This window comes from Alligator mississippiensis, chromosome 15 (genome assembly GCF_030867095.1).
Source record: "Alligator mississippiensis isolate rAllMis1 chromosome 15, rAllMis1, whole genome shotgun sequence".
NCBI classification, from domain to species: Eukaryota; Metazoa; Chordata; order Crocodylia; family Alligatoridae; genus Alligator; species Alligator mississippiensis.
This window is the reverse complement of record NC_081838.1, coordinates 10,915,250-10,940,695: the sequence shown is the minus strand read 5'-3', so window position 1 is coordinate 10,940,695 and position 25,446 is coordinate 10,915,250. Positions and strand designations below refer to the sequence as shown.

Genomic DNA, 25,446 nt, shown 5'->3' with positions numbered 1-25,446 from the left:
ACTTTCTCCCCTCGCTCCTCTTCTGACCGGAGTGCTGCTGCTGCTGCTGCTGCTGGGCTTCCAATTACTCTGCACCCTCACAATACACTGCCCCTCCCCAAACTGTACTCTGCAGAACAGCACCCCCCCAAGCCTCAAATCCTTGCTTCCCTCTCCCATTTCCACGAGCATATAAACCCACAGCCTGGTGTATGGGGAAGTGAAGTTATTTCAGGCCAGGTGCTGGACCTTCCCCCACCCCTGCACCAAGGTATAGGTTGTGGGAAGGAGAATGAAGTGAGAACTGGCAGAAACTGACCCTTGACAAAGAGGGCCTGGTCTGTGGGCCTGCTGGTGCTGGGAAAGAGCAGAGCTAGACTTGAAGCTCTTCCCGCACTCCTTGCACTGGTTTGGCTTTTCCCCCGTGTGGACACGCTGATGGACACGGAGGTGGGATGGGTGTTTGAAGCTCTTCCCACATTCACTGCAGCCATATGGCTTCTCCCCCGTGTGAACACGCTGGTGAACACGGAGGTGGGAGGGGTCAGTGAAGCTTTTCCCACACTCCGTGCACTGGTACGGTTTCTCTCCTGTGTGGACACGCTGGTGCACACGGAGGTTGGAAGGGTTGGTGAAGCTCTTCCCGCATTCAGTGCAGCAGTATGGTTTCTCCCCGGTGTGGACACGCTGGTGGACACGAAGGGAGGATGGGCTGGTGAAGCTTTGCCCACAGTCACTGCAGTGATAGGGCTTCTCCCCAGTGTGGATGCGCTGGTGCTTGGTGAGAGCAGAACGATACCCAAAGCTCTTCCCACATTCAGCACAGTGGTACGGCTTCTCCCCTGTGTGGGTGCGTAGGTGGATGCTGAGGTGGGATGGGTTGTCGAAGCTCTTCTCACACTCCGTGCAGCAATATGGCTTCTCTCCAGTGTGGACACGCCGGTGCCTGGTGAGAAAACAGCTCTCCCTGAAGCTCTTCCCACACTCAGTGCAGCGGTATGGCTTCTCCCCAGTGTGGATGCGCTGGTGAATTCGGAGGTGCGATGGGCGGGTGAAACTCTTCCCACACTGGGTACAGTGGTGTGGCTTCTCCCCCGTGTGGACACGCTGGTGGACTTGGAGCTCGGATGGGAAGGCGAAGCTCTTACCACACTCAGCACAGTGGTATGGCTTCTCCCCAGTGTGGATGTGCTGGTGCACTCGGAGGTACTCTGGGCGGGCAAAGGCTTTCCCGCACTCAGGGCAGAGGTGGGGGCGCTCCCCAGAATGCGTTCTCTGGTGAGCGACAAGACGGTATTTGTACCGGAAACTCTTCCCACACTCAGCGCAGGGGTGTGCTGTCTCTCTCCTGTGGGTCCCCCTGTGCGCCCTGAGTTCTTGTTGGTCCTTGAAGCTCTCACTGCACTCCCTGCATTGGTACATTGCTTCCCCTTTCTGAGCTCTGCCTTTCTGACTCAAGGGACTGTGAGATCCAAATCTTTTTCCACACGGAGGGTTCTTTTGGGGCTCAGCTGTTCCTTGCGCAGGTAACTGGCTTTGGACTGGAACCAGCTCCAGATTTGAAGACCCTTCCTCAAGAGGCTGCTGCTCATCTCTGCTGGGAGTTCTGACACCTGCTGGATGGAGAGGAGAACCCAGAAATTAGTTTCTGTGCTGCTGGCAAAAGGATAATCTCCAGTGCTGGGATGGGCCCCAAAGCAGGCCTGGGCCTTGGCACTCTGGGCCCCTAAGAGAACAAGACTAGGTCCAGGTGTTCCACAGTGGGGGTAGACAGGCGGGTCAGTGAACAGTGCTGATGTTCCCTAGTGACTTTCAGGATCCAGTTTCCCAGTGGTTCTCTCCCAAATCCAAGCCCAGTTAACAGGGAAAAGTATATTAGCTTGGACCTCTTGCAGGGAGGAGATGGGACACACAAGGAACATGTGTGCTAGCACAGAATCTGAATTGCTCAATACTCCCCAAGGCAGAACGTAAAATCAGAACCATCTGCCTAAATGTAGAATGAAGTTCCCTAAGGCCCTGTCTCTAAACAGCAATGGTGGAGCCTGGGAAAGACTGTTTTGAGCGCTCCCCCATTCACCAACGTTCCCTAACTTGCTCAAGGCCAAGGTAGTCACCCATGAGGCTGCTTAGGGCTCATCCCCAGAGCTTGTTCTTGAGCTCCCCGTCTGTGGCAGTGCTGAGAATGGAATCTGGCGGCAAGTCTGAAGCAGCCTCAGTGGAAGATTTCTGGGTATGAAGTCTGTTAGCAGATGTGGTTGTGCTGGGCATGCTGAGCATTGCCCTCTCTGGGACAGACCACTGCTGCAGTATAAGCAAGCCGTAAGGGCTGCTGGGTTTGGAAGATGAAACAAACTATGTCATCCCCCAAGGAAACACACTGAGAGGAGTGAGTTTACAGGTGATACGCCAGGCCTGATGAGAACTCTGTAGCTCTCGCTCCTGGAAAGAGCAGAACTTTGCTTCCTATCTGCTTGCAGGGAAGGGTTTGGGTGAGGGAATGAGCCCGTGGAAGTTTCCTCTCTCAACAGGTCCCATGTGTTGTCTGTCCCAGAGGAATCTGGACCAGAGCAAAGGCTTGGGGTTAACTTGCACATGGACTCTGGCTCTCAGGTCCCAGCATGGCTGACACAGGGCCCCAGAGATTCAGCACAAAGGGGGATATTTTGGTGCAAACAGTAAGTTTAGATCCCCCAAAGCATGAAAGCTCATTAAGCCCACCTGAACGTGGTTGCCACACATGGCCAGAATTACTGATTAAACACTACCATTATTCCCTTCCTAAAAAGGAAATACCAGCAGCATTGGGAGGGGAACCCCAGCCTATCTGCAGCCCAGTCCCTCATTTCTCCCAGAAAATCAGGGAGTAGAAACATACACCTATGCGGAAACCACAAAATCAGGGTAAGCCATTTGAAATCACTGTGCTGAAGTGGCAGATCAAGACAGATTTGGAGGGTTCTAGTACTGCTCAGTACCCAGAGTGACAAGAGGAACTAAGAAGTGGGAACAGGAAGGATTGCTGCGACTCACCTGAGGACAAGCCCTGAGAAAATACGCTTTCTCCAGGCTCATCACAGACCCAGAGCTCCACCTCCCCTCGTTGGATGCGGTAAATTAAGTCTGGTGTGGGACCTTGATAACCTGTGTGGGGAAGTGGAAAAAGGATGGTTATGTTTGGCTACGCTCCACCCAATCTCCAAATCCAGTTTGAGGAATGGCTCCAATGGCTTCAAACATTGCAAGAGGACCTGGAAGGAAAAGGGAAGGTAGACATTTAGGAAAAGAAACAGAAGGCCCTGCAGGCAGAAACCTTCAATAGATAATAGCCCAAAAAATAACGTCACCCAGATAAGTGGAAGGACAGTCCCTATGACAACAACTGACATTTATATAAAGGACACAAAACTCCCAGTAATATCATGGAAGGGGAGAGGATGTGCAGTGACTTCTGATGTGCTAGGAAGGACGAGAAAGCTTGTATGTATTTAAGTTACCAAACTGGCAAGGATATATAGAAACAGTTTACCTTATCAGGGTAATTCCAGACAGAGAACTAGAAATGGGATTTATCACTGATGACGGTTTGCATTGACAACTTCTGGCAGCAAAGTCAAAGTTAGCTGACTGACAATAATAACTTTGTATGGGGCAGAAAGGAATTCAAGTCAACAGCACACAAATAAGGATATCTTTACAATAACTGTAGAAACAACTATTTGTTGCTCCAAGCAAGTTTGTTCCAAGGACCTGTCCCAGCAAAATTAAGTAACTTTTGTATCACATCTTGAGTTTATCACTGCTCTACAGACCTAGCCTATTTCTAGTTTCTTAACTTCTATTTCCTTTTGCCTAACTTTTTTATATTACTTGACCTAGTTATTTGTTGTCTGCTTCTATCAGGAAATCAAGCCCTTCATCAAGTCTACAAACAGCAATCTGTCCATGCACTGGGAAGATCATCACTGTAGTGGATATGAATACACAGACTCGTAAATCCTAGTGTGTATGATGCACTCCAGTTGGGTCATAGATATGGAAAAAAGACATAGTGAGACACATTTTGAGACCCTGAAAAAGCCCAAACTGTAGTATTGGTCAACACAGTTTTCCAGAAAAAAGATTAAACATAGAATCACCTAAAAAAGAGACAGCCATTCAATATAAGATTTCCTAATGACTAGAAGTGAAAAGAGAATGGAAGTGGAAGGCGGATACCTTGTGAGATGAAGTGCCCCAGCACCATGTGCTACTTGCTGACTTTGGGCTATTTTCAAAGAATAATACAGAAAGGGAATAGTGCGGAGAGGGATGAAATGGTAGAAATTAATTCATAACAGAGAGCCTGGGCTAGATGGCCAAATCAACCCACAGTCTTGTCATAATACTAAAGAGCTTGATGCAGTTACAGTTTGGGACATGGAGAAATAGACTATACGTACAGCTACTGAAAAAAATCTATTAAGTGATACCAAATTGGGTAAGGAAAACAAAGTGACAAGTGTGGTAGTAGGACATGGAGATTCAAAGAACTGCTGAAGTCTTCAAACAGTGGCAAAATGGAGTCAGAACAAACCATTTATGCAAAACAGACAAGAACTGCAACAAGTGCAGTAGTAAGAGAAGCAGTATTGAGTGACATGTATGAGAGTGTATTGAACATAACTCAACAGTAGATGGGAAGAGAAAGAAATGGATAAGATGGCTAAAATTCCCTATGCGTGAAAAAAGGACTTGGATAATGATGTCCCCAGTGCTATTAGTGATGAGAAGAATGGATTAGTTGCTGACCTAAGAGATATCTGGCACGCTTGAAAGATGTGTTTCTAGAATGTCTGCAAAGGAAAATATTCCAAAGAACATTTGCATTCACTGGCACTGTAAATTAAGTTGAAATTCCAGCTGGTGGATCCAAAAGTAAACAGAAAAAATAAAAACACAGAAAAATGGCAGGGTCACATGCTGGACTTATGGAGGTTACCAAAGCATTAGGACACTGATTCTCAAATAGGGTGTAGCAGCACCCTCAGGTGCCCTTTCAAGGGCACCACAGGATGCCAAAGAACATTAGTGCTGTTAGGTGAGGAAACACGATTCACAAGATAAACCTAGAGACTTCAAATAGGGATCCAGCATTAAGAACATACTGACCTGATGTGATCTTTCTGAGCTCTTTGCAACAGAAAAACTGTTCTATTATTCTTCCTATAACCTAAAAATGAGCATAAACTAAGAGCAGGCATTTAATGAGGGATGCCTCAAGTCTAATGAGGAGTGCCTTGAGTCCAAAAAGGTTGAGAATAAGGAGATGCGTTAGGGCATGAAAGGGGATTGTTACCACATTTAATCCAAAAATACCTGTACAGTACAAAATATTCTGGACAAATAGTGAGTAAATGCAATATCACGAGTCTTGTCCAAGCTGTAAGGTAATGACTATCAATGTTATAATGCAGAACCATAAATTTACTTAGAAGAAAAATTTTAAAAGCTATCAAAGGAATCCTGCAAAAAGTGGAAATTTGGTCATATTACTATGGAAGAATAGAAGAGTATTTCATGGACATGCAGGCAGGAAATGAGAAAGGCATAATTATGTCTCATACTAGCTGCATCTTAAAAAGGCAAAAATTGGGATTCTACATGTATGTTAAGAGGTGGACCAAAAAAACCATGGGTTCCTTAAGGCACGGATAGCGTAATCTAGTTTTGAAAAGAAAGTGGAAGTATTCAATGCCTTTTTAACTTCAGTCTTCACAAACAGGGGTAGCTACCAGATGACAAAGGTAGGGAAGGAGACAAACAGCTAACAATCCTAGCAGAACAGGGTGGAAATTACTCAAGAAAGCTAGATACTAGAAAGTATCTAGAAAGCTAGATACTTTGAACTCGGTTGGGCCAGAAAATATGCACTTTAGAGTAATGAAAGAAGTGGCTAAGGTAATTTCGGAGTCATTAGCTATCCTCTCTGAGAACTCGAGGAGGTTGGGTAAGGTCCCTCATGATTGTAAAAGGGCATATATAGTGCTCATCTTTAAGACAAGCTTAAACAGCCAGCAGCAACAGAAACAGCCAGCATTGTTTCACAAAAAAACTAGTTATACCTGACCAACCTGATTTCCTTCTAAAATGTGACAGGATGTGGAGAGGTCAGTGGATGTGATGTACCTTGTCTTCAGCAAGGCTTTTAGAGTCTGCCACAATATTCTCATTAACGAACTAATAAGATACAGACTAAATTAGTGCAAGAGGATACGTAATTAGTTGGATCATCGCACTCAACAAGTAGACACCAATGGCTTAATATCTAGTTGGGAGGAGGTATCAAAAGGGGCTCCAGGTGTCCATCCTAGTACTGCTTTACATTGTCAATAATGATTTGGAGATGGGATCAAGTGCATGCTTTGTAAATGTAGCGCATGAAATCAAGTTGGATGGAGTTGCAGACACTGGAGAGCAACAATAGGTTTCACAATGACCTGGACAGTCTGGAAGAATGGTCTGTAATCAACCAAATGAAAATCAAAAAGGACAAGTGTAAAGTACTGCATTTGGAACAAAGTAATTGCATGTGCAAATGCAGACTGGTAGTACTGCACAAAAGGACCACAGAAGGGATGACAGCAGATCATAAACTGAATATGAGCCAACAGTGTGCTCATGTCGCAAAAAATATCAACAGCATACTGGGCTGCATTAACGGGAGTGTCGCTTGCTAATCAGGGGAAGTGATTCTTCTGCTCGTTTCAGCACTGGCAAGGCCTCACTTGGAGGACTGGGTCCAGTTTTGGGCACCACATTTCAGGAAGAATGTAGCCAGATTGGAAAGAGTGTGGTGCAGAGCAACAAAAATGATTAGAGGCCTGGGAAGCATCACTTATCCTTGTAAAGATGGAAGAACTAGGGTTATTCAGCCTGGAAAAGAGAAAAAGGGCGGGGGGGGGTGGGGATTTGATAAGTTTTCAAATGTCTGAGGGGCAATTATAGAGAGGATAGAGATGGGTTTCTCTCTGTGGCTGGAGGGGAGACCATTGCTCCTAATGCTGTCAAGATGAAGCAGACAAAATTTAGGTTAGTGATTAATAGGAAATTTCTGACTTATGTGGATGCTCAAGCATTGGAACAAGCTACTTAGAGAAGTTGTGGAATCTCCATCTCTGAGCATTTTCAAGAGCAGGTTGGATAGACACTTGGCTAGGATGGTATAATCAGGGACGATCCTGCCTTGATCACCCTACATGACCTCATGGGGCTTCTTCCAGCCCTACTTTACCACGATCCTAACACAGACATAAGAGAACCACAAAGAATCATCAATAATCAGTCTGGTTTTAGAAAAGGAAAGAATGAAGGACATCCTCAGACACATTTAAGAAAAGTACAGAGAATAAACACTCTACATGATCTTTATAGATTTAGAACAACCGTTGTAATCCTTTTTTAGGCTCAAGGTACCTATCTGAAAATCTCAGCTCTTAAATTTTCACTCAGTTTTGATTACAGAAAATGAATAGAGCAATTCTTCTGTTGCAAAGAGCTCAGAAAGACCACAATAGGTCACAGTATTTTTAACAGGAAGGATTCCTATTTGAAATACCTGGGATTATCATGTGAATCACGTCTGCTTAAATGTCCTGTGACATCCTGTAGCAGAGTGCCTGAGGGGCTCTGTCACTTTAGGAGAGCAAGAGCCCAGGCACAGCAGGGCAGGCAGGAAGGTCACAGCTGCAGTTGGGTTGCCAGTGATCAGTGAATAGGATTAATTAGGAGAAACCTTCAGACAGCCCAGAGGAAGTCAGCTGACCAGAAGAGGGGTGGGGCCTGGGGAATATAAAATAGCTCTAGAGCAGGGGCGGGCAATTATTTTGGGCACAAGGGCCACATGATAGGCAGCCCAGAGCAGATAAATATTAATTTTCTAAATTTTTAGGAGCCCCACGGGCCGGACAGAATGGCCTGTTGGGCCGCATCCAGCCCCCGGGCTGCATTTTGCCCACCCCTGCTCTAGAGACCTGCTGGTCAGTCTGGCCCTGGGAAAAAAAAAACAGAGGGAGGTCTGCAAAGGTGCCTGTGAGATAGAAGCCTTGAGAGTATGCTAGGCCCTCCATCTGCCAGAGCTGAGGACTAGCAAAGGATTTAGACCCAGGATTGGGGCTAGTGGTTTAGTTAGAGCCAGAAGGGTTTTTATTTGTCTTTTGACTATAGTTTGAGTCCAGGAAGGCTCAGAAGCCCTGATCTAGGGTGGGCAGGGCTTGCGTTTGATGTTTTGATTCCAGAGGTTTGGGGGTATAGGAGTGGGTATGGTGTTCCCATAGTGCCCACAGGGGAGGTGCTGCAGCCTGACATAGAAATGGAAAGCCAAGAAAGCAAGGCAAGAAATGGAATACCCCGAAGCTTGGTCGGGTCTGTGAACTAGAGCCAGAGGGCTCAGCTAGAGCAAAAAGGCGGAGGCTGAGAGGCTGAAGCCCAATGCTTCAAAAAATGATAGGTTTGCTCTTAGACCCTCTGGCAGCCTCCCTCCTAAAAAACCTTGACATTAAAGTGAGTAAAGGAAGTGAGGGCCCCTAAAGTTAGAGCTGAGGAAGTTTGCATGGCTTCCAAGGGGTGTCACAGCTGCCCCTGGGGCCCCAAACGCTTACACAACCCAGGCATCCCTGAAAGGATCTCAAAGCATTGCAGGGTGCCAAGGCACCCTGGCTGAGAATCACTCGTCTAGAAAAAGCATTTGAAGAGATCCCAAAGGAAGACCTTTAGTGAAGCTAGACAAAGTAGAAAGCACCAGTAAAGTACATCTGACTAGTAAAAAGTATGTACATTTTACATACCAAACTGACCAGAACAGCACCTGTAATAAGGAACCTTTGGATGCGAAACTGGTCTTCACTAGGGCTCTGCATTCAGCGCACTTCTTTTTATCACAGTAATGGAAGTCTTTGGAGAAAAACTGCACTGTGAATCTTATTTTGGGAGATTGCCTGCAAATATTGTCACATTTTAGAAAGGAAGAAAATTTTATAGACTGGTACAGTGATCTGGATGGCATAGGTCTTAAGTAAATACAGTGAAGACAAGGTTAGTGGTCTTTGGAGCTGAAGATATAAAAAGGCACATGTGCAGAAAGTTACAGAAATTCCTTGTTAAAAGTACTTGGGTTTTATCATGCATAGAAATATCCCTAGAGGTTGAGCTGAAGACAGGGAAGAAAAAAAAAAAAACCAGATGCTCATAAAACTTCCGTGGATTTAAGCGGGTTTGTAACCAAAGAGAAGTGGATCAGACACCACTAAAATGCACATTCAAGGATAGTTAAGTGTTTGGACAGATACAACAGGAAAGAGCATGAGGAAGTAATAATGGGAAAGAGAATGAGGAAGGGAGTAAGAACAATTCCCCAAGAACAATTCCTTGGTGTATAACTACGAGCACTGGATTGAAAATGGTGTGGACATGCTGGGAAGACAGAAAGAGATCATCTTGCAAAATAATTGCTGAATATGGAAGCACCAGGATTTAGACCCAGAGGAGGAGGCTGGCTCAAATTAAGGAGGATATGAAAATTCACGAAGCACAACACAGGCCTGATAAATGACAGAGTAGTGCAGAGACAGCAAATTTAAACCATCATCCCAACTTTCATGAGAAGACTGTAGAAGAACAGAACCAGAAAAGGAAAGGAACATTTCTAAGCTCACATAGCTCTGGGGTAAGCAAGAAAGAGAACCTTACCCAGGGAATCAAGGGTTTGGTAATTCCTCAGCATCTGGTCCCGGTAAAGCACCTTGTCTCCATCTTCCAGCAGCTCCCACTCTTTCCAAGTGAAGTACAGTGCCACGTCCTCGAAGGCCTCCCGGAGCTGAAGTCACAAGCAATACACACTCAGCCCGTTACTCTAGCCTTTCCAACCCCCACAACCCCAATTCTTATGTGGCACTACAAGGAGTTGTTAGCACGGCTATGAATCTTCCCACCCTTCTGCACAGATGGCACAGTAAAGCCCTTGATGTGGCTACAGAACAGAGTATGTAGGGGGCACCGCTATCAAAACCAAACCAGCAATAGCAACCCAAAAACATATCCTACTTTACCAGACATCTCTCCAGGGAACCCCAGGGCCTGACCTGCTCCGAGCCTCAATCTGCACCCCAAGGCCTGACCTACTCCGAGCCTCAATCTGCACCCCAGGGCCTGACCTGCTCCGAGCCTCAATCTGCACCCCAGGGCCTGTCCTGCTCCGAGCCTCAATCTGCACCCCAAGGCCTGACCTGCTCCGAGCCTCAATCTGCACCCCAGGGCCTGACCTGCTCCGAGCCTCAATCTGCACCCCAGGGCCTGACCTGCTCCGAGCCTCAATCTGCACCCCAGGGCCTGTCCTGCTCCGAGCCTCAATCTGCACCCCAGGGCCTGTCCTGCTCCGAGCCTCAATCTGCACCCCAGGGCCTGTCCTGCTCCGAGCCTCAATCTGCACCCCAGGGCCTGTCCTGCTCCGAGCCTCAATGTGCACCCCAGGGCCTGACCTGCTCCGAGCCTCAATGTGCACCCCAGGGCCTGTCCTGCTCCGAGCCTCAATGTGCACCCCAGGGCCTGACCTGCTCCGAGCCTCAATCTGCACCCCAGGGCCTGACCTGCTCCGAGCCTCAATCTGCACCAAGAAGATGCTGGATAGGAACGAACAAGTTCTCAACCCCCGGCTTTAGCAAAGTCTGGTATGCACTGCTCTGCTGCGAGGACTGTGCTTTTCTCCTTCAGCTCATGTTAAGGCACAAGCCACGCAGACATTAGGAGATGCTGCCATCATCACTGCACCAACAAACTCTAGGGCAGACAGCTCACGTCTCCCCCTAGGGAAGCAGTTTTCCTGGCAGTGGCTCACAGGGAGAACCCTCATGCCTGGGCAAGGTGATCCCAGCCATTTATCCTTCTTGCCCAGACACCTCCCCAGGAAACCCCAGGGCCTTACAGCTTCCCACGTGGCTCTGGCTCCATAGGGCTCAGGGAATTTACTGCCCCCCGAGAAAGAGAGGGGTCTCCCTGTTGATGTTTTCTACCTGAACCGGGGCTGCTGCAGCCATCCCCGCCGCGTCCTGCAGAGCGGGAACGAGGGGCAGGAGGAGCGAGGCGGCAGGAAGCGGGGCTGCGGATCCTCTTGGCCGCCGGGCAGAAAACAACCTGGGATGAGAACAAAAAGGGCAGCGCGTGGTCGCACACGGACACGACCGCCCGACAGGAACCACAAAGCGGCCGGATTCCCTCCCCCCCGAGGCTGCGCGGAGAGCATCGTCTCCGGGGACGCGTTCGTTACCCCCGCGCCAGGGGACCAGGGCTGGGATTCACTTCGCCTTCTCCTCGCGCGCCGAGTCCACCCGCCCCACGCCGGACGGACCCTGCCGGTCTCACGCCCCATTGCCCCTGGCACAGGCAGCTCAGTCTCCCCATGCCGTCTGTCCGGCATCGCGCAGACGGGTCTGCTGCAAATTCTGCACACGTGAAACCCCACGAACAATGCGGTACTCACGTGGCAGCGGGAGGAAGGCTCCTGCAGACGTGACAGCATCAGGCACAGAATTGGGGACAGGCGACACGCGCTTCAGAGGCTGCAAACAACGACACATGTATGTTGCAAAACACTGTCTTGATGACGCAGGCGTCTAGCGCGACCGCAACGCCGGCAGCTGCGCACAAACAGGGCACAAACCACCCCTCCCCTCCCGTCCCATCCCCCACCGCGGCCCCGCGCCCACCTGCACCGCCGCGTCCGGGCCGCAGCTCGGGGACAGCCCGCCCCGCGCCAGCCAGCCAATGGCTGCGGCACCGCCCTTCCGTCACGGACGCAGGGCGCCACGTTTGGACGTTACCAACGCCGCTCAGCGCCGCGCAGCCAATCGCAGCTGGGTGGGGGGGGCGGTGTCTAGACGTTCCATCCCTGCTGCAAAGCCGGCGGGCGTTCCCTGCCCGCCTTCGGGTGATGTCACGCTGGATGATGGTCCGGGCGGTCCCTACGCTGGTGGGAGGAGGCAGGGCGGAGATGAGAGTGAGGCTGCTTGTGCTGCTGCTTGGCGCTGTCCGAGAGCCCCCGGCCACAGCGCCCGCCCGAGTCTGGGCAGCAGGGGCAGCTCCCTCTGTGCCAGGGGGTCGCGCCTCCGACACGCATGCATGCGGCCCGGGCACTGGAAAGAGCTGGTCCTGCGACGCTCTGTTCAGTGAAGGCACAGCATAAGAGAAAAAAGGGTTCAAAGGGACCTCAGGAGGGCACATTTATTTAGTCCAGCCCCTGCCCCAACTCCATCATCCCAGCCAAGGTTTCCTCCAGCCGGTATTAAAAGTCTCCAGGGACAGAGATTACATCCCCTCTCGATAACCCGTTCCAGTGCTTCCCCACCCTCCCAGTGACAAAGATTTTTCCAACATACAACCTCAACCGCCCTTGCAGCAACTTGAGACAATTGCCCTTGTTCTGTCAACTGCAACCATGGCCTTCTGCCACAGAGGAGACCCGCAGTCCTGCAGTGTCGGACACGTGCCTGAGACGTGTGCGAAATGCAAAGGGGGGAGCCAGCATGTCTGCCTGCCTGGAGCCCCAGGCCCAGGGGCACTCCAGCTGGCCCCTGCCCCTTGGCACCGCGTGCTGCGGCCTGTGTCAGCAGCCCCAGGGGCCCAGGCGGCGGGCTGGCAAGGGCCAGTGCTAGCTGTCCTGGGCCTCGAGGCCAGCTGAGGTCCCACGGGAGCAGCACCAGGCGCCGTGCAGCCGCCAGCGCCTTCCGCCGGGGCACGGCAACCCGGCCGCTCCCTCGGGCTGGAGGCTTGCTGCTGGAGGGGGCTCCCAGGGCCGCGGGGGGCTGTGCAAAAGGGAGCCTCCCCGTCGGGGAGTCGAACCCCAGTCTCCCGCGTGACAGGCGGGGATACTCACTGCTAAACTAACGGGGAAAGGACCCAGGACAGCAACCACCCGCCCCGCCAGCCCCGGGCTGGCCTTACATTGGCGGGGCTGCCGGCCTGGGCAGGGCTGGGCCGGGGAGGGCAGCAGCTGGGCAGGTGCCCGGGCAAGCGGCCTGAGGGAGCGGGGCTCTTGCGGCTGGCATGGCCAGAGGCAGCCTCCCAGCAAGGCTTCCTCCCTGGCCAGGATGGCAAGGACGCTGGGGAACAGCTGGCCTTGCAGGGCGTGAGCCGAAGGCAGGTGGCCTGGCCCAGGCTTTGTCCAGGGCCCCCACAGGGGCTTGGTGCCACGTGTGCTGGGGCTGGCCTCGAGTGGAGGGGCTGGCTGGCCCTGGCTCCCGCCCGGGGCTGCCTTGCCTCTGGGCTTTTGAGGCCCAGGGCCTGGGGCCCAGGCTGTGCAGCCAGGGCTGGAGGACCTGGCAACGGTGTGGTAAAAATATAGCATAATCTATATTTTCCTGCTTTTATAATTGCTTCTGCATATTTTCATAATTGCTTTTGCTAAGGCATATGTGCTAATGATAGATTTACGAGCATGCACAAAAACTTCTGCAGACAGAGCCAGGAACAGATGCAATAAATAACTCCTTATGAGAGATAAGAGAAGAGGGGCAGGGAAGATGCTGAGGTGGAGAGACCAGACCCTAACCGAAGGATGACCGCGAGGGGCTTAAGAACTGCCCCGGGAGGGGATTTAAGATGTAAATGAAACATGTATGTAAACCATCATAGAACATGTAACTGCTAAACATAGGATGCAAGACGTAATGCTAAGTCTGCCAATAATTGCACGATACGTTGAAATCTATTGTTTACCTTGGCTATAAAAAGACGTTTCAGACCCAGTTTGTTGTCGACCCTGATCTGAGTGGCTCAACTCCTGGGTCGGTCTGTTTGCAAACAAATAAATCTGAAATTGGACCTAGCCTGTGTGTGACTCTCTCCTGGGGTGGATTGGACAAGCCTCCAGGGGCACGAAACTAGCCATTTGTGCAACAATTTGGCGAGCCAGCCAGGAGAGGCTCTTGGCCTACCTTGGGGTCAACGACGGAAGCGGGAAAGGTGTTTGTGAAGCGCGCACCAGACTGATTTTGGAGTCTGTCACGGTCACTGGGAACGTGAGTTGGGACACCCAGGAGGTTAAAAGGCTCTCCACTGAATGAGTCACCCAGGCTGAGCAGGGTCCGAAGAGACGGCGCCAGGGTGTTGGCAGGAGTAAGTATTCGCTTTCCTTGTGTCATTTGAATAGTCTCTCGGGGATTTTGGAATTTTGAAACGTTCAGTATATAAGTCTGAACATTAGCCCCGGGGACTTTGTTTTGAGTGATTTTGTTTTAGTGTTCAGCAAATAGGTCTGAATTTTGGTTGACACAATGGGTTCGGGTAGCTCCCGGGAAGAAAACTCTGCAACCCCGTTAGGATGCATGCTAAGGAACTTTAGTAAGTTCAAAGGAAATTACGGAATAGAGATGTCAAAGGACAGATTGATTAATTTCTGTCAATTGGAATAGCCGTCGTTTGAAGTGGGGTGGCCGGATGTCAGTTCTTTTGATGTGAAGTTGGCTAATGCAGTGTTAGGTGTGATAACAAGGGATGGTCATTGGGATCAGTATCAGTATATAGATTGCTGGGTGAGTGCTGTGATGAATCCCATTCCCCCAAGGATTCAGAAGTGTAAAGGAAAAATGTGTAAGATGTTATTGGCAAAAGACGCTGGGAGAAAGCCCCGAGTCCTCTCTGATTCTGATAGTGAGGGAGATCTGACTCAAGGGTTAAGGCGCTGGGATGAGGCTAAAACACCACCGGACACAGACCAAACGGATCGGGAAGAGATAGCTGACACAAGCCGTTCTAAAAACACCTCCCCCACATGAGGAAAAAGCTGCAAAAGACTGAGGGGGGGACTAGAAAAACTCCTTTCAGAACTTGTAGAGATTGCATATAAAGTTTATGGGAATCGTGATCAGGTGGCAGAGAGGAGAGAGGAAAAGCGTGGACAAAGACAGATGGCAATGCTAGCAGCTGCCTTGGGCAAAAGCGCAGACATTGGCGGGCGATGGAAGGAGAAACCTGAGGGGGGAGGAGAAGACTGGAAAAGGCCAACCTAAGCCTGATGAATGTGCATATTGCTGAGAGAAAGGAATACTGGAAGAGGGATTGCCCTAAGCTGAAAGACAAACGGAGGAAAGCTCAGCAGGGGGGCCGCCAGATGCGAGCGGAGTCCTCAGGGGAAGATACTAGCTGAAGGAGACCGGAAAGCCCCCTTTAGCTAAAGAAAGCGGAAAGCATGTGACTGTAGAAGGGATAGAGGGAAGACGAACTAGATTGCCTGTATGCAAGCCCTTCCTCACAAAAATTGGGAATAATATGTTAGAGCATGCTTTTATCGTTTCACCCGCCTGTCCTGTAGCTCTCTTGGGGCGAGATCTACTAACAAAACTCCAAGCTGAAATCTTCTTCCGTGAGGATCAAATTGTGATGCAGCTACCCGTGAAGCAGGGTTCAAATTACCAAATGGCCCTCCGGGCAGCTGAGACTGTGTCAGAAGCCAAAGGAATTGAGATTTTAGAGAATGTTGATTCATGTGTGTGGGCAGATGGGACTCCTGCCCGGGCAAAATATGTAAATCCAGTCAAGATTCCTCTAAAGGAGGGAGAGGGTCCTGTGTGTGTGAGACAGTATTCTCTGAAGAAATCCACCCGCGCAGGTTTGAAGCCGCTGATTGAAAAAATTCAAGCAGTATGGGTGGTTAATAGAGGGATCATCCCCCTTTAATACCCCGATCCTGGGTGTGCCCAAAGCAGATGGTGCTTCCTTCAGGTTAATGCAAGACTTGAGAGCTGTAAACAAAAAGGTTTTAGTAAATTATCCTATGGTCCCAAAATATACACCCCATGGGGTTCCCCAGATCCTCGGAGGAGAGGGAGGGAAATTCTTAAACCCCTCCAGACAATCCAGATATGAAATCTTTCTCCTATCTAATCCAGGCCTCACCTTCAAGCACACCACTGCTTTGAACCCAGCCACCCTGATACCAGAACCGGGACCTCCGTGCTATGATTGCTTAGAGGTATTGACTCAGACAGTACTAATTCGTCCTGACTTGACAGACGACCCACTCGAGGACCCAGAGGAGGAGTTCTTCGTAGATGGTTCAAGTAGTGTAATACATGGTGTGCGGCATACAGGGTGTGCTGTGGTAACCTTAACTGAGATTGTATGAAAAGAAAAACTCCCTGCAAACTGGTCAGCACAGGCAGCAGAGCTCACTGCCCTGACACGTGCATTGGTATTAGGAAAAGACAAAAGAGTGAACATTTTTACAGATTCGCGCTATGCCTTTGCCACTGTACATGCCCATGGGTTGTTGTAGAAAGAACGTGGGTTCATCACGGCCTCTGGACAAAAGATTGCAAATGGGCCACAGATTGTAATGCTATTGGAAGCCCTCCGGCTACCGAAAGAGGTGGCCGTGGTGCATGTTAAAGCCCATGGCAAGGCTGCAGATGAGTGCCAGAGAAGGGGAAATGCGAAGGCTGACGTAGCAGCCAAAGAGGCAGCACAGATGGGAGGAGAGGCAGTGTTTCAGGGCTCGGCCCATGAGGTGCCCTTCTACTTAGAAGATTGTAAAGCAAAGTATGGCCCAGGATCAGATAAGCTAGCCGCAGAGCTCAAGGCTATTAAGAACCCTCAGGGATGGTGGATTGTACCCGGAGGGAAAGTATTAATACCTCGATGCTTACTGGGAGAGATACCCCACCGGTTACATTATACCACTCACATGGGAGGCAATGCGACGGGAAACTTGTTAACTCATCAAATGGTGGCTCCAGGACTTTATTTGGAAGCCCAGAGAGTGGTCTCTCAGTGCCCAACCTGTCAAAAGGTAAACCCAAAATCTACAAGACCACCAGCCCCTATGGGAGGAAGACCGTGGGCCCATTATCCCGGACAAGCTTGGCAGATTGACTTCGCTGAACTTCCAAAGTCTGGTCGGTACCGTTATCTGCTAGTATTGGTTGATCAACTAACTGGGTGGGTGGAAGCGTACCCCACAAGAACGGCTACCGCATCCACAGTAACACGAGTACTACTCCACGAGATAATACCCCGATTTCTGTTGCCTGAATCCGTTGAGTCAGATCAAGGAAGTCATTTTGTGGGGAAAATAGTACAGGAAGTGTCCAAAGCTTTAGATATCACATGGAAACTCCATGCTCCATGGAGACCCCAGAGTTCAGGTCAGGTGGAGCGCATGAATAGAACACTGAAGGCTATGCTAATGAAAATCTGTATTGAGACTCATTTGAAATGGCCGCAGGCACTCCCACTGGCTTTAACTCGTATTCGTAGCACACCACGTAGAGGGATTAAATTGTCACCTTTTGAATTAATGTTTGGTATGCCTCCCAGAGTCTTGCCAGCGGGGTGGAGGGAACAGGTTACTGTGGATTTGGGGAAATCCGAAATTTGGGAACATGTTATCGCCTTGCAGTCTGTTTTGTCTTCCCTACACAGGTTTGCTGCACCCTTCCAGAGCCTCCCGCTTGATGCGCCGATCCACAACTTTAAACCGGGTGACCAGGTCCTGGTACAAAAGTGGAGAAAGAATCCTCTTGCGGAAAGGTGGGAGGGACCCTACCAGGTGCTGCTGACTACACACACAGCTGTTCGCTTATCAAACAGCGATAAGTGGACCCATTGCTCGAGAGTGAAGCCCTTTCATCCGGAGGACACCAACTCCAAGGTTGTGGTCACTCCGGAAGCTGATAACACCCGGGAACAAGAAGCAACAAATGGAAAAGTGAACCTGCTGGAGATTTAAAGTTACGCTTGCAAAGATGTGGGCCCTTGTCTATTTGTTGAAGTTCTTGTCCCTTTTAGGTATAACAAACCCAGCTATTATGCCCACCTGTTGTAAGTGTCCCCAAAACGGGGGTGGAACCCTCACTGAGGCTAACTACAAACTTTCAAAGTCTACAATACTTAGAGCCCTCCTGCACCCCATTTCCCGGTGCTGCCCGCGTCGAGAAATTATAATTCAATCCGGCGATACAACACCGCTGTGTGTAAAGCCAGACCCAGAAATCTGGTCTGCAATTCTCAAAGATTGGCCTTCAAGCCTTCAACCTGTCAATAATATATGGGAACCTAAAGGCACACCTACAAATACATGGGTGGGAAATTCATGGGTGGCCCTTCTTAAAGACTCAGCTCAGGCTCTAACTAACGAAAGTTGTCTTTTGTGTGCGCTTACTCCTGTTTCTAGTGATGAGGGAGACCCTTTCTTGCCTATTCCCCTCAATAGAACTGGTATAGTCTCAGACTGGGGTTTTAACCGGAATTTCTCTTTGCGATATAATGGTTCTGGGAGAATTATGGTGGCAAAAGTTACTGGATCTATTTGCATTTCCCAACACGGAAGTGGATTTAAAGTGGGACAGTCAAGGTGCAAGGAAACATGGATTTCTAAGGAAATCGCCCCCTGGGAGGGTGCATGGACATGCGCAAATGTCTCATATAACAATTTCGAAAATTGTAGCTGCCTATTGAGTAAGGAGTGGATTTCAGTTTGGGGCATTAATTGTACCCACTATCGAAATGGTACCAAGGTGAATGGGAGTACAACAAAAAGAAGCTCACTAACTCTAACTTTAATGAGGTCTCGTTCCACCATCACAAATGAAGCCTGTGGGCTATGGTGGATTTGTGGGCGATGGGCATATAGGCAGCTTCCCGCCAATTGGGCTGGGACTTGTTATTTGGGGGCTTTAATTCCGGGTGTTTGGCTAACACAACCCAAAACTCATCGAGCCAAACGAAATACTGATGTTTCTTTTGAGGGCATTGCAGCAGGGGGAGGCCAAAAGTGAAAAAAATGATGAGTGGCCAGCAAAGAAAATCATTCAGTACTATGCTCCAGCAACTTGGGAGCCAAACGTGGTTGGGAGAGAGACCACATATTTGACAAATCAAATTATTAAACTCCAGGCCATAGTAGAAATTGTTACCAATAAAACTGCCGCAGCCCTGCGTCTGATTGGCAACCAGCTCACTCAACTACGTACTACGGTACTGCAAAACCGCTTAGCTCTTGACTACTTACTTGCAAGTGAGGGAGGGGTGTGCAGGAAGTTGAATTTATCAAATTGTTGTGTTGAAATTGATGATAATGGTGAATTGATAAAGGCCTTAGCGGATGAAATTGAGGAGGTAGCACATGTCCCAGTCCAAACATGGAAGGGGTGGAATTTTGATTGGTTTACATCCTGGCTCCCTAATTTTGGATGGTTAAGGGGAGCATTCTTAATCTTTTGTATGCTAATGTTGATACTTTGTTTGACTCCCTGTATTATACCCTGCATCATGGCTCTCGTGAGACGAACAGTACAGTCGGTCGTCAACCGAGAGATGTTTGTGCATTATCAAAAGTTAGCCATAGCTGAAAATTATTAAAATTACAGTTAGAGAGCAACTTGAGGGGGGATAATTGTGGTAAAAATATAGCATAATCTATATTTTCCTGCTTCTATAATTGCTTCTGCATATTTTCATAATTGCTTTTGCTAAGGCATATATGCTAATGATAGATTTACGAGCATGCACAAAAACTTCTGCAGACAGAGCCAGGAACAGATGCAATAAATAACTCCTTACGAGAGATAAGAGAAGAGGGGCTGGGAAGATGCTGAGGTGGAGAGACCAGACCCTAACCGAAGGATAACCGCGAGGGGCTTAAGAACTGCCCCTAGGAGGGGATATAAGATGTAAATGAAACATGTATGTAAACCATCATAGAACATGTAACTGCTAAACATAGGATGCAAGACGTAATGCTAAGTCTCCCAATAATTGCATGATACGTTGAAATCTATTGTTTACCTTGGCTATAAAAAGACGTTTCAGACCCAGTTTGTTGTCGACCCTTATCTCAGTGGCTCAACTCCTGGTTCGGTCTGTTGGCAAACAAATAAATCTGAAATTGGACCTACCCTGTGTGTGACACTCTCCTGGGGTGGATTGGAAAAGCCTCCAGGGGCACGAAACTAGACGTTTGTGCAACAACGGGGTGCCATGCCAGAGCCGTGGGGCGGAGGCTGGGCTGCCTGCCACTTTTGCTGCTGGTAGCTGTGGCCGAGAGGTTAAGGCGATGGGCTAGAAATCCATTGGGGTCTCCCTGCACAGGTTCGAATCCTGTCAGCTACGAGCTGGGCTTCGTGCTTGTGTGGCAGCCGGCTGCTTTGGCAGATGGAGCCTGGGCAAGGCAGCAGCACGGAAGGGGGCCCTGCACCTTCTCCACCTTCCTGGGGCTGACCTGCTTTGACCCCCGCAGCAGGCGTCAGGGAGTGTGCCGGCCCAAGCAGAGCGCCAAGGCTCGCTCCCTGGGTGCGCGGGCAAGCCCCAGGCCGCGCGCTGCTTGGGCTTTTGGCCTTGGGAAAGATGAAGCCGGCAGGCCGCGCCCAGCAGGGGAGCGCCGCACTGCGGGCCCCTCGCCTGCCTCGGCCCCTGTGCAAGTGCCGCGCTGCCACATGCAGGCTTCGCCGAGGGACGAGAGGGAAGCAGCGAGAGAGGCGGGGAATTTGGAGACGGTCCCTGGGTTGCGGCACTAGCCAAAGCCAAGGCCCAGGAAGGGAGTGTGTGCCAATTGTCCCCCACTGCACTGGCTCTTGTGCGCTTCCTGCCTCCTGGGGCCCGCCTGCCTGGAGCCCCAGGCCCAGGGGCACTCCAGCTGGCCCCTGCCCCTTGGCACTGCGTGCTGCGGCCTGTGTCAGCAGCCCCGGAGGCCCAGGCGGCGGGCCGGCAAGGGCCAATGCTGGCTGCCCTGGGCCTTGAGGCCAGCTGAGGTCCCGCGGGAGCAGCTCCAGGCGCCTTGCAGCCGCCAGCACCTTCCGCAGGGCCACGGCAACCAGGCCGCTGCCTCGGGCGGGAGGCTTGGTCGTGGAGGGGGATCCCTAGCCAGCTGGGGGCTGTGCAAAAGGGAGCCTCCCCGTCGGGGAGTTGAACCCCGGTCTCCCGCGTGACAGGCGGGGATACTCACCGCTATACTAACGGGGAAAGGCCCCAGGACAGAAACCACCCGCCCCTCCAGCCCCGGGCTGGCCTTGCTTTGGCGGGGCTGCCGGCCTGGGCAGGGCAGGCTGTGCAGCCCTTGCTTTGGGCTGGGCTGGGCTGGGCTGGGCTGGGCTGGGCTGGGCTGGGCTGGGCTGGGCTGGGGAGGGCAGCAGATGGGCAGGTGCCCGGGCAAGCGGCCTGAGGGTGCTGGGCTCTTGTGGCTGGCGTGGCCAGAGGCAGCCTCCCAGCAAGGCTGCCTCCCTGGCCAGGATGGCAAGGACGCTGGGGAACAGCTGGCCTTGCAGGGCGTGAGCCGAAGGCAGGTGGCCTGGCCCAGGCTTTGTCCAGGGCCCCCACAGGGGCTTGGTGCCACGTGTGCTGGGGCTGGCCTCGAGTGGAGGGGCTGGCTGGCCCTGCTTCCGCCCGGGGCTGCCTTGCCTCTGGGCTTTTGAGGGCCAGGGCCTGGGGCCCAGGCTGTGCAGCCAGGGCTGGAGGACCTGGCAACGGGGTGCCATTGCAGAGGCGTGGGGCGGAGGCCGGGCTGCCTGCCTCTTTTGCTGGTGGTAGCTGTGGCCGAGAGGTTAAGGCGATGGGCTCGAAATCCATTGGGGTCTCCCTGCACAGGTTCGAATCCTGTCAGCTACGTGCTGGGCTTCGTGCTTGTGTGGCAGCCGGCTCCTTTTGCAGCTGGAGCCTGGGCAAGGCAGGAGCGCGGGACGGCGCCCTGCACCTTCTCCACCTTCCCGGGGCTGACCTGCTTTGACACCCGCAACAGGCGTCAGGGAGTGTGCCGGCCCAAGCAGAGCGCCAAGGCTCGCTCCCTGGGTGCGCGGGCAAGCCCCAGGCCGCGCGCTGCTTGGGCTTTTGGCCTTGGGAAAGATGAAGCCGGCAGGCCGCGCCCAGCAGGGGAGCGCCGCACCGCGGGCCCCTCGCCTGCCTCGGCCCCTGCGCAAGTGCCGCGCTGCCACGTGCAGGCTTCGCCGAGGGACGAGAGGGAAGCAGCGAGAGAGGCGGGGAATTTGGAGACGGTCCCTGGGTTGCGGCACTAGCCAAAGCCAAGGCCCAGGAAGGGAGTGTGTGCCAATTGTCCCCCACTGCACTGGCTCTTGTGCGCTTCCTGCCTCCTGGGGCCCGCCTGCCTGGAGCCCCAGGCCCAGGGGCACTCCAGCTGGCCCCTGCCCCTTGGCACCGCGTGCTGCGGCCTGTGTCAGCAGCCCCGGAGGCCCAGGCGGCGGGCCGGCAAGGGCCAATGCTGGCTGCCCTGGGCCTTGAGGCCAGCTGAGGTCCCGCGGGAGCAGCTCCAGGCGCCTTGCAGCCGCCAGCACCTTCCGCAGGGCCACGGCAACCAGGCCGCTGCCTCGGGCGGGAGGCTTGGTCGTGGAGGGGGCTCCCTAGCCAGCTGGGGGCTGTGCAAAAGGGAGCCTCCCCGTCAGGGAGTTGAACCCCGGTCTCCCGCGTGACAGGCGGGGATACGCACCGCTATACTAACGGGGAAAGGCCGCAGGACAGAAAACACCCGCCGCGCCAGCCCCGGGCTGGCCTTGCTTTGGCGGGGCTGCCGGCCTTGGCAGGGCAGGCTGTGCAGCCCTTGCTTTGGGCTGGGCTGGGCTGGGGAGGGCAGCAGATGGGCAGGTGCCCGGGCAAGCGGCCTGAGGGTGCTGGGCTCTTGTGGCTGGCGTGGCCAGAGGCAGCCTCCCAGCAAGGCTGCCTCCCTGGCCAGGATGGCAAGGACGCTGGGGAACAGCTGGCCTTGCAGGGCGTGAGCCGAAGGCAGGTGGCCTGGCCCAGGCTTTGTCCAGGGCCCCCACAGGGGCTTGGTGCCACGTGTGCTGGGGCTGGCCTCGAGTGGAGGGGCTGGCTGGCCCTGCTTCCGCCCGGGGCTGCCTTGCCTCTGGGCTTTTGAGGGCCAGGGCCTGGGGCCCAGGCTGTGCAGCCAGGGCTGGAGGACCTGGCAACGGGGTGCCATTGCAGAGGCGTGGCGCGGAGGCCGGGCTGCCTGCCTCTTTTCCTGGTGGTAGCTGTGGCCGAGAGGTTAAGGCGATGGGCTTGAAATCCATTGGGGTCTCCCTGCACAGGTTCGAATCCTGTCAGCTACGTGCTGGGCTTCGTGCTTGTGTGGCAGCCGGCTCCTTTTGCAGCTGGAGCCTGGGCAAGGCAGGAGCGCGGGACGGCGCCCTGCACCTTCTCCACCTTCCCGGGGCTGACCTGCTTTGACACCCGCAGCAGGCGTCAGGGAGTGTGCCGGCCCAAGCAGAGCGCCAAGGCTCGCTCCCTGGGTGCGCGGGCAAGCCCCAGGCCGCGCGCTGCTTGGGCTTTTGGCCTTGGGAAAGATGAAGCCGGCAGGCCGCGCCCAGCAGGGGAGCGCCGCACCGCGGGCCCCTCGCCTGCCTCGGCCCCTGCGCAAGTGCCGCGCTGCCACGTGCAGGCTTCGCCGAGGGACGAGAGGGAAGCAGCGAGAGAGGCGGGGAATTTGGAGACGGTCCCTGGGTTGCGGCACTAGCCAAAGCCAAGGCCCAGGAAGGGAGTGTGTGCCAATTGTCCCCCACTGCACTGGCTCTTGTGCGCTTCCTGCCTCCTGGGGCCCGCCTGCCTGGAGCCCCAGGCCCAGGGGCACTCCAGCTGGCCCCTGCCCCTTGGCACCGCGTGCTGCGGCCTGTGTCAGCAGCCCCGGAGGCCCAGGCGGCGGGCCGGCAAGGGCCAATGCTGGCTGCCCTGGGCCTTGAGGCCAGCTGAGGTCCCGCGGGAGCAGCTCCAGGCGCCTTGCAGCCGCCAGCACCTTCCGCAGGGCCACGGCAACCAGGCCGCTGCCTCGGGCGGGAGGCTTGGTCGTGGAGGGGGCTCCCTAGCCAGCTGGGGGCTGTGCAAAAGGGAGCCTCCCCGTCGGGGAGTTGAACCCCGGTCTCCCGCGTGACAGGCGGGGATACGCACCGCTATACTAACGGGGAAAGGCCACAGGACAGAAAACACCCGCCGCGCCAGCCCCGGGCTGGCCTTGCTTTGGCGGGGCTGCCGGCCTGGGCAGGGCAGGCTGTGCAGCCCTTGCTTTGGGCTGGGCTGGGCTGGGCTGGGCTGGGCTGGGGAGGGCAGCAGATGGGCAGGTGCCCGGGCAAGCGGCCTGAGGGTGCTGGGCTCTTGTGGCTGGCGTGGCCAGAGGCAGCCTCCCAGCAAGGCTGCCTCCCTGGCCAGGATGGCAAGTACGCTGGGGAACAGCTGGCCTTGCAGGGCGTGAGCCGAAGGCAGGTGGCCTGGCCCAGGCTTTGTCCAGGGCCCCCACAGGGGCTTGGTGCCACGTGTGCTGGGGCTGGCCTCGAGTGGAGGGGCTGGCTGGCCCTGCTTCCGCCCGGGGCTGCCTTGCCTCTGGGCTTTTGAGGGCCAGGGCCTGGGGCCCAGGCTGTGCAGCCAGGGCTGGAGGACCTGGCAACGGGGTGCCATTGCAGAGGCGTGGGGCGGAGGCCGGGCTGCCTGCCTCTTTTGCTGGTGGTAGCTGTGGCCGAGAGGTTAAGGCGATGGGCTTGAAATCCATTGGGGTCTCCCTGCACAGGTTCGAATCCTGTCAGCTACGTGCTGGGCTTCGTGCTTGTGTGGCAGCCGGCTCCTTTTGCAGCTGGAGCCTGGGCAAGGCAGGAGCGCGGGACGGCGCCCTGCACCTTCTCCACCTTCCCGGGGCTGACCTGCTTTGACACCCGCAGCAGGCGTCAGGGAGTGTGCCGGCCCAAGCAGAGCGCCAAGGCTCGCTCCCTGGGTGCGCGGGCAAGCCCCAGGCCGCGCGCTGCTTGGGCTTTTGGCCTTGGGAAAGATGAAGCCGGCAGGCCGCGCCCAGCAGGGGAGCGCCGCACCGCGGGCCCCTCGCCTGCCTCGGCCCCTGCGCAAGTGCCGCGCTGCCACGTGCAGGCTTCGCCGAGGGACGAGAGGGAAGCAGCGAGAGAGGCGGGGAATTTGGAGACGGTCCCTGGGTTGCGGCACTAGCCAAAGCCAAGGCCCAGGAAGGGAGTGTGTGCCAATTGTCCCCCACTGCACTGGCTCTTGTGCGCTTCCTGCCTCCTGGGGCCCGCCTGCCTGGAGCCCCAGGCCCAGGGGCACTCCAGCTGGCCCCTGCCCCTTGGCACCGCGTGCTGCGGCCTGTGTCAGCAGCCCCGGAGGCCCAGGCGGCGGGCCGGCAAGGGCCAATGCTGGCTGCCCTGGGCCTTGAGGCCAGCTGAGGTCCCGCGGGAGCAGCTCCAGGCGCCTTGCAGCCGCCAGCACCTTCCGCAGGGCCACGACAACCAGGCCGCTGCCTCGGGCGGGAGGCTTGGTCGTGGAGGGGGCTCCCTAGCCAGCTGGGGGCTGTGCAAAAGGGAGCCTCCCCGTCGGGGAGTTGAACCCCGGTCTCCCGCGTGACAGGCGGGGATACGCACCGCTATACTAACGGGGAAAGGCCACAGGACAGAAAACACCCGCCGCGCCAGCCCCGGGCTGGCCTTGCTTTGGCGGGGCTGCCGGCCTGGG

At 53.8% G+C, this 25,446-nt stretch overlaps 2 protein-coding genes and 5 non-coding genes across 7 annotated transcripts; 5 read left to right on the top strand and 2 right to left on the bottom strand.

The window, feature by feature from the left end:
* Window positions 1-262: 262 nt before the first annotated feature.
* On the bottom strand, window positions 263-11,673 carry LOC102570448 (zinc finger protein OZF). The gene is given in 6 exon segments (XM_019491072.2): window positions 263-390; window positions 393-1,595; window positions 3,013-3,123; window positions 9,706-9,832; window positions 11,025-11,145; window positions 11,492-11,673. Coding segments are annotated over 5 exon segments (1,503 nt in total). The 5' UTR covers window positions 11,049-11,145; window positions 11,492-11,673; the 3' UTR covers window positions 263-352.
* A 1,943-nt stretch (window positions 11,674-13,616) lies between these two features.
* On the top strand, window positions 13,617-19,901 carry LOC132245645 (protein NYNRIN-like). Its single transcript, XM_059718333.1, has 2 exons — window positions 13,617-14,124; window positions 15,897-19,901. Exon 2 carries the CDS (start codon window positions 16,343-16,345, stop codon window positions 17,732-17,734), a length of 1,392 nt encoding a protein of 463 aa, XP_059574316.1. The 5' UTR covers window positions 13,617-14,124; window positions 15,897-16,342; the 3' UTR covers window positions 17,735-19,901.
* Window positions 19,902-20,033: 132 nt separating this feature from the next.
* On the top strand, window positions 20,034-20,115 carry TRNAS-AGA (transfer RNA serine (anticodon AGA)). The gene has a single exon. It is a non-coding gene; the product is annotated as a tRNA-Ser (tRNA).
* A 777-nt stretch (window positions 20,116-20,892) lies between these two features.
* Window positions 20,893-20,964, bottom strand: TRNAD-GUC (transfer RNA aspartic acid (anticodon GUC)). Its single transcript has one exon. It is a non-coding gene; the product is annotated as a tRNA-Asp (tRNA).
* A 560-nt stretch (window positions 20,965-21,524) lies between these two features.
* Window positions 21,525-21,606, top strand: TRNAS-CGA (transfer RNA serine (anticodon CGA)). Its single transcript has one exon. It is a non-coding gene; the product is annotated as a tRNA-Ser (tRNA).
* A 1,369-nt stretch (window positions 21,607-22,975) lies between these two features.
* TRNAS-UGA (transfer RNA serine (anticodon UGA)) lies at window positions 22,976-23,057 on the top strand. Its single transcript has one exon. It is a non-coding gene; the product is annotated as a tRNA-Ser (tRNA).
* A 1,384-nt stretch (window positions 23,058-24,441) lies between these two features.
* On the top strand, window positions 24,442-24,523 carry TRNAS-UGA (transfer RNA serine (anticodon UGA)). The gene has a single exon. It is a non-coding gene; the product is annotated as a tRNA-Ser (tRNA).
* Window positions 24,524-25,446: the final 923 nt, after the last annotated feature.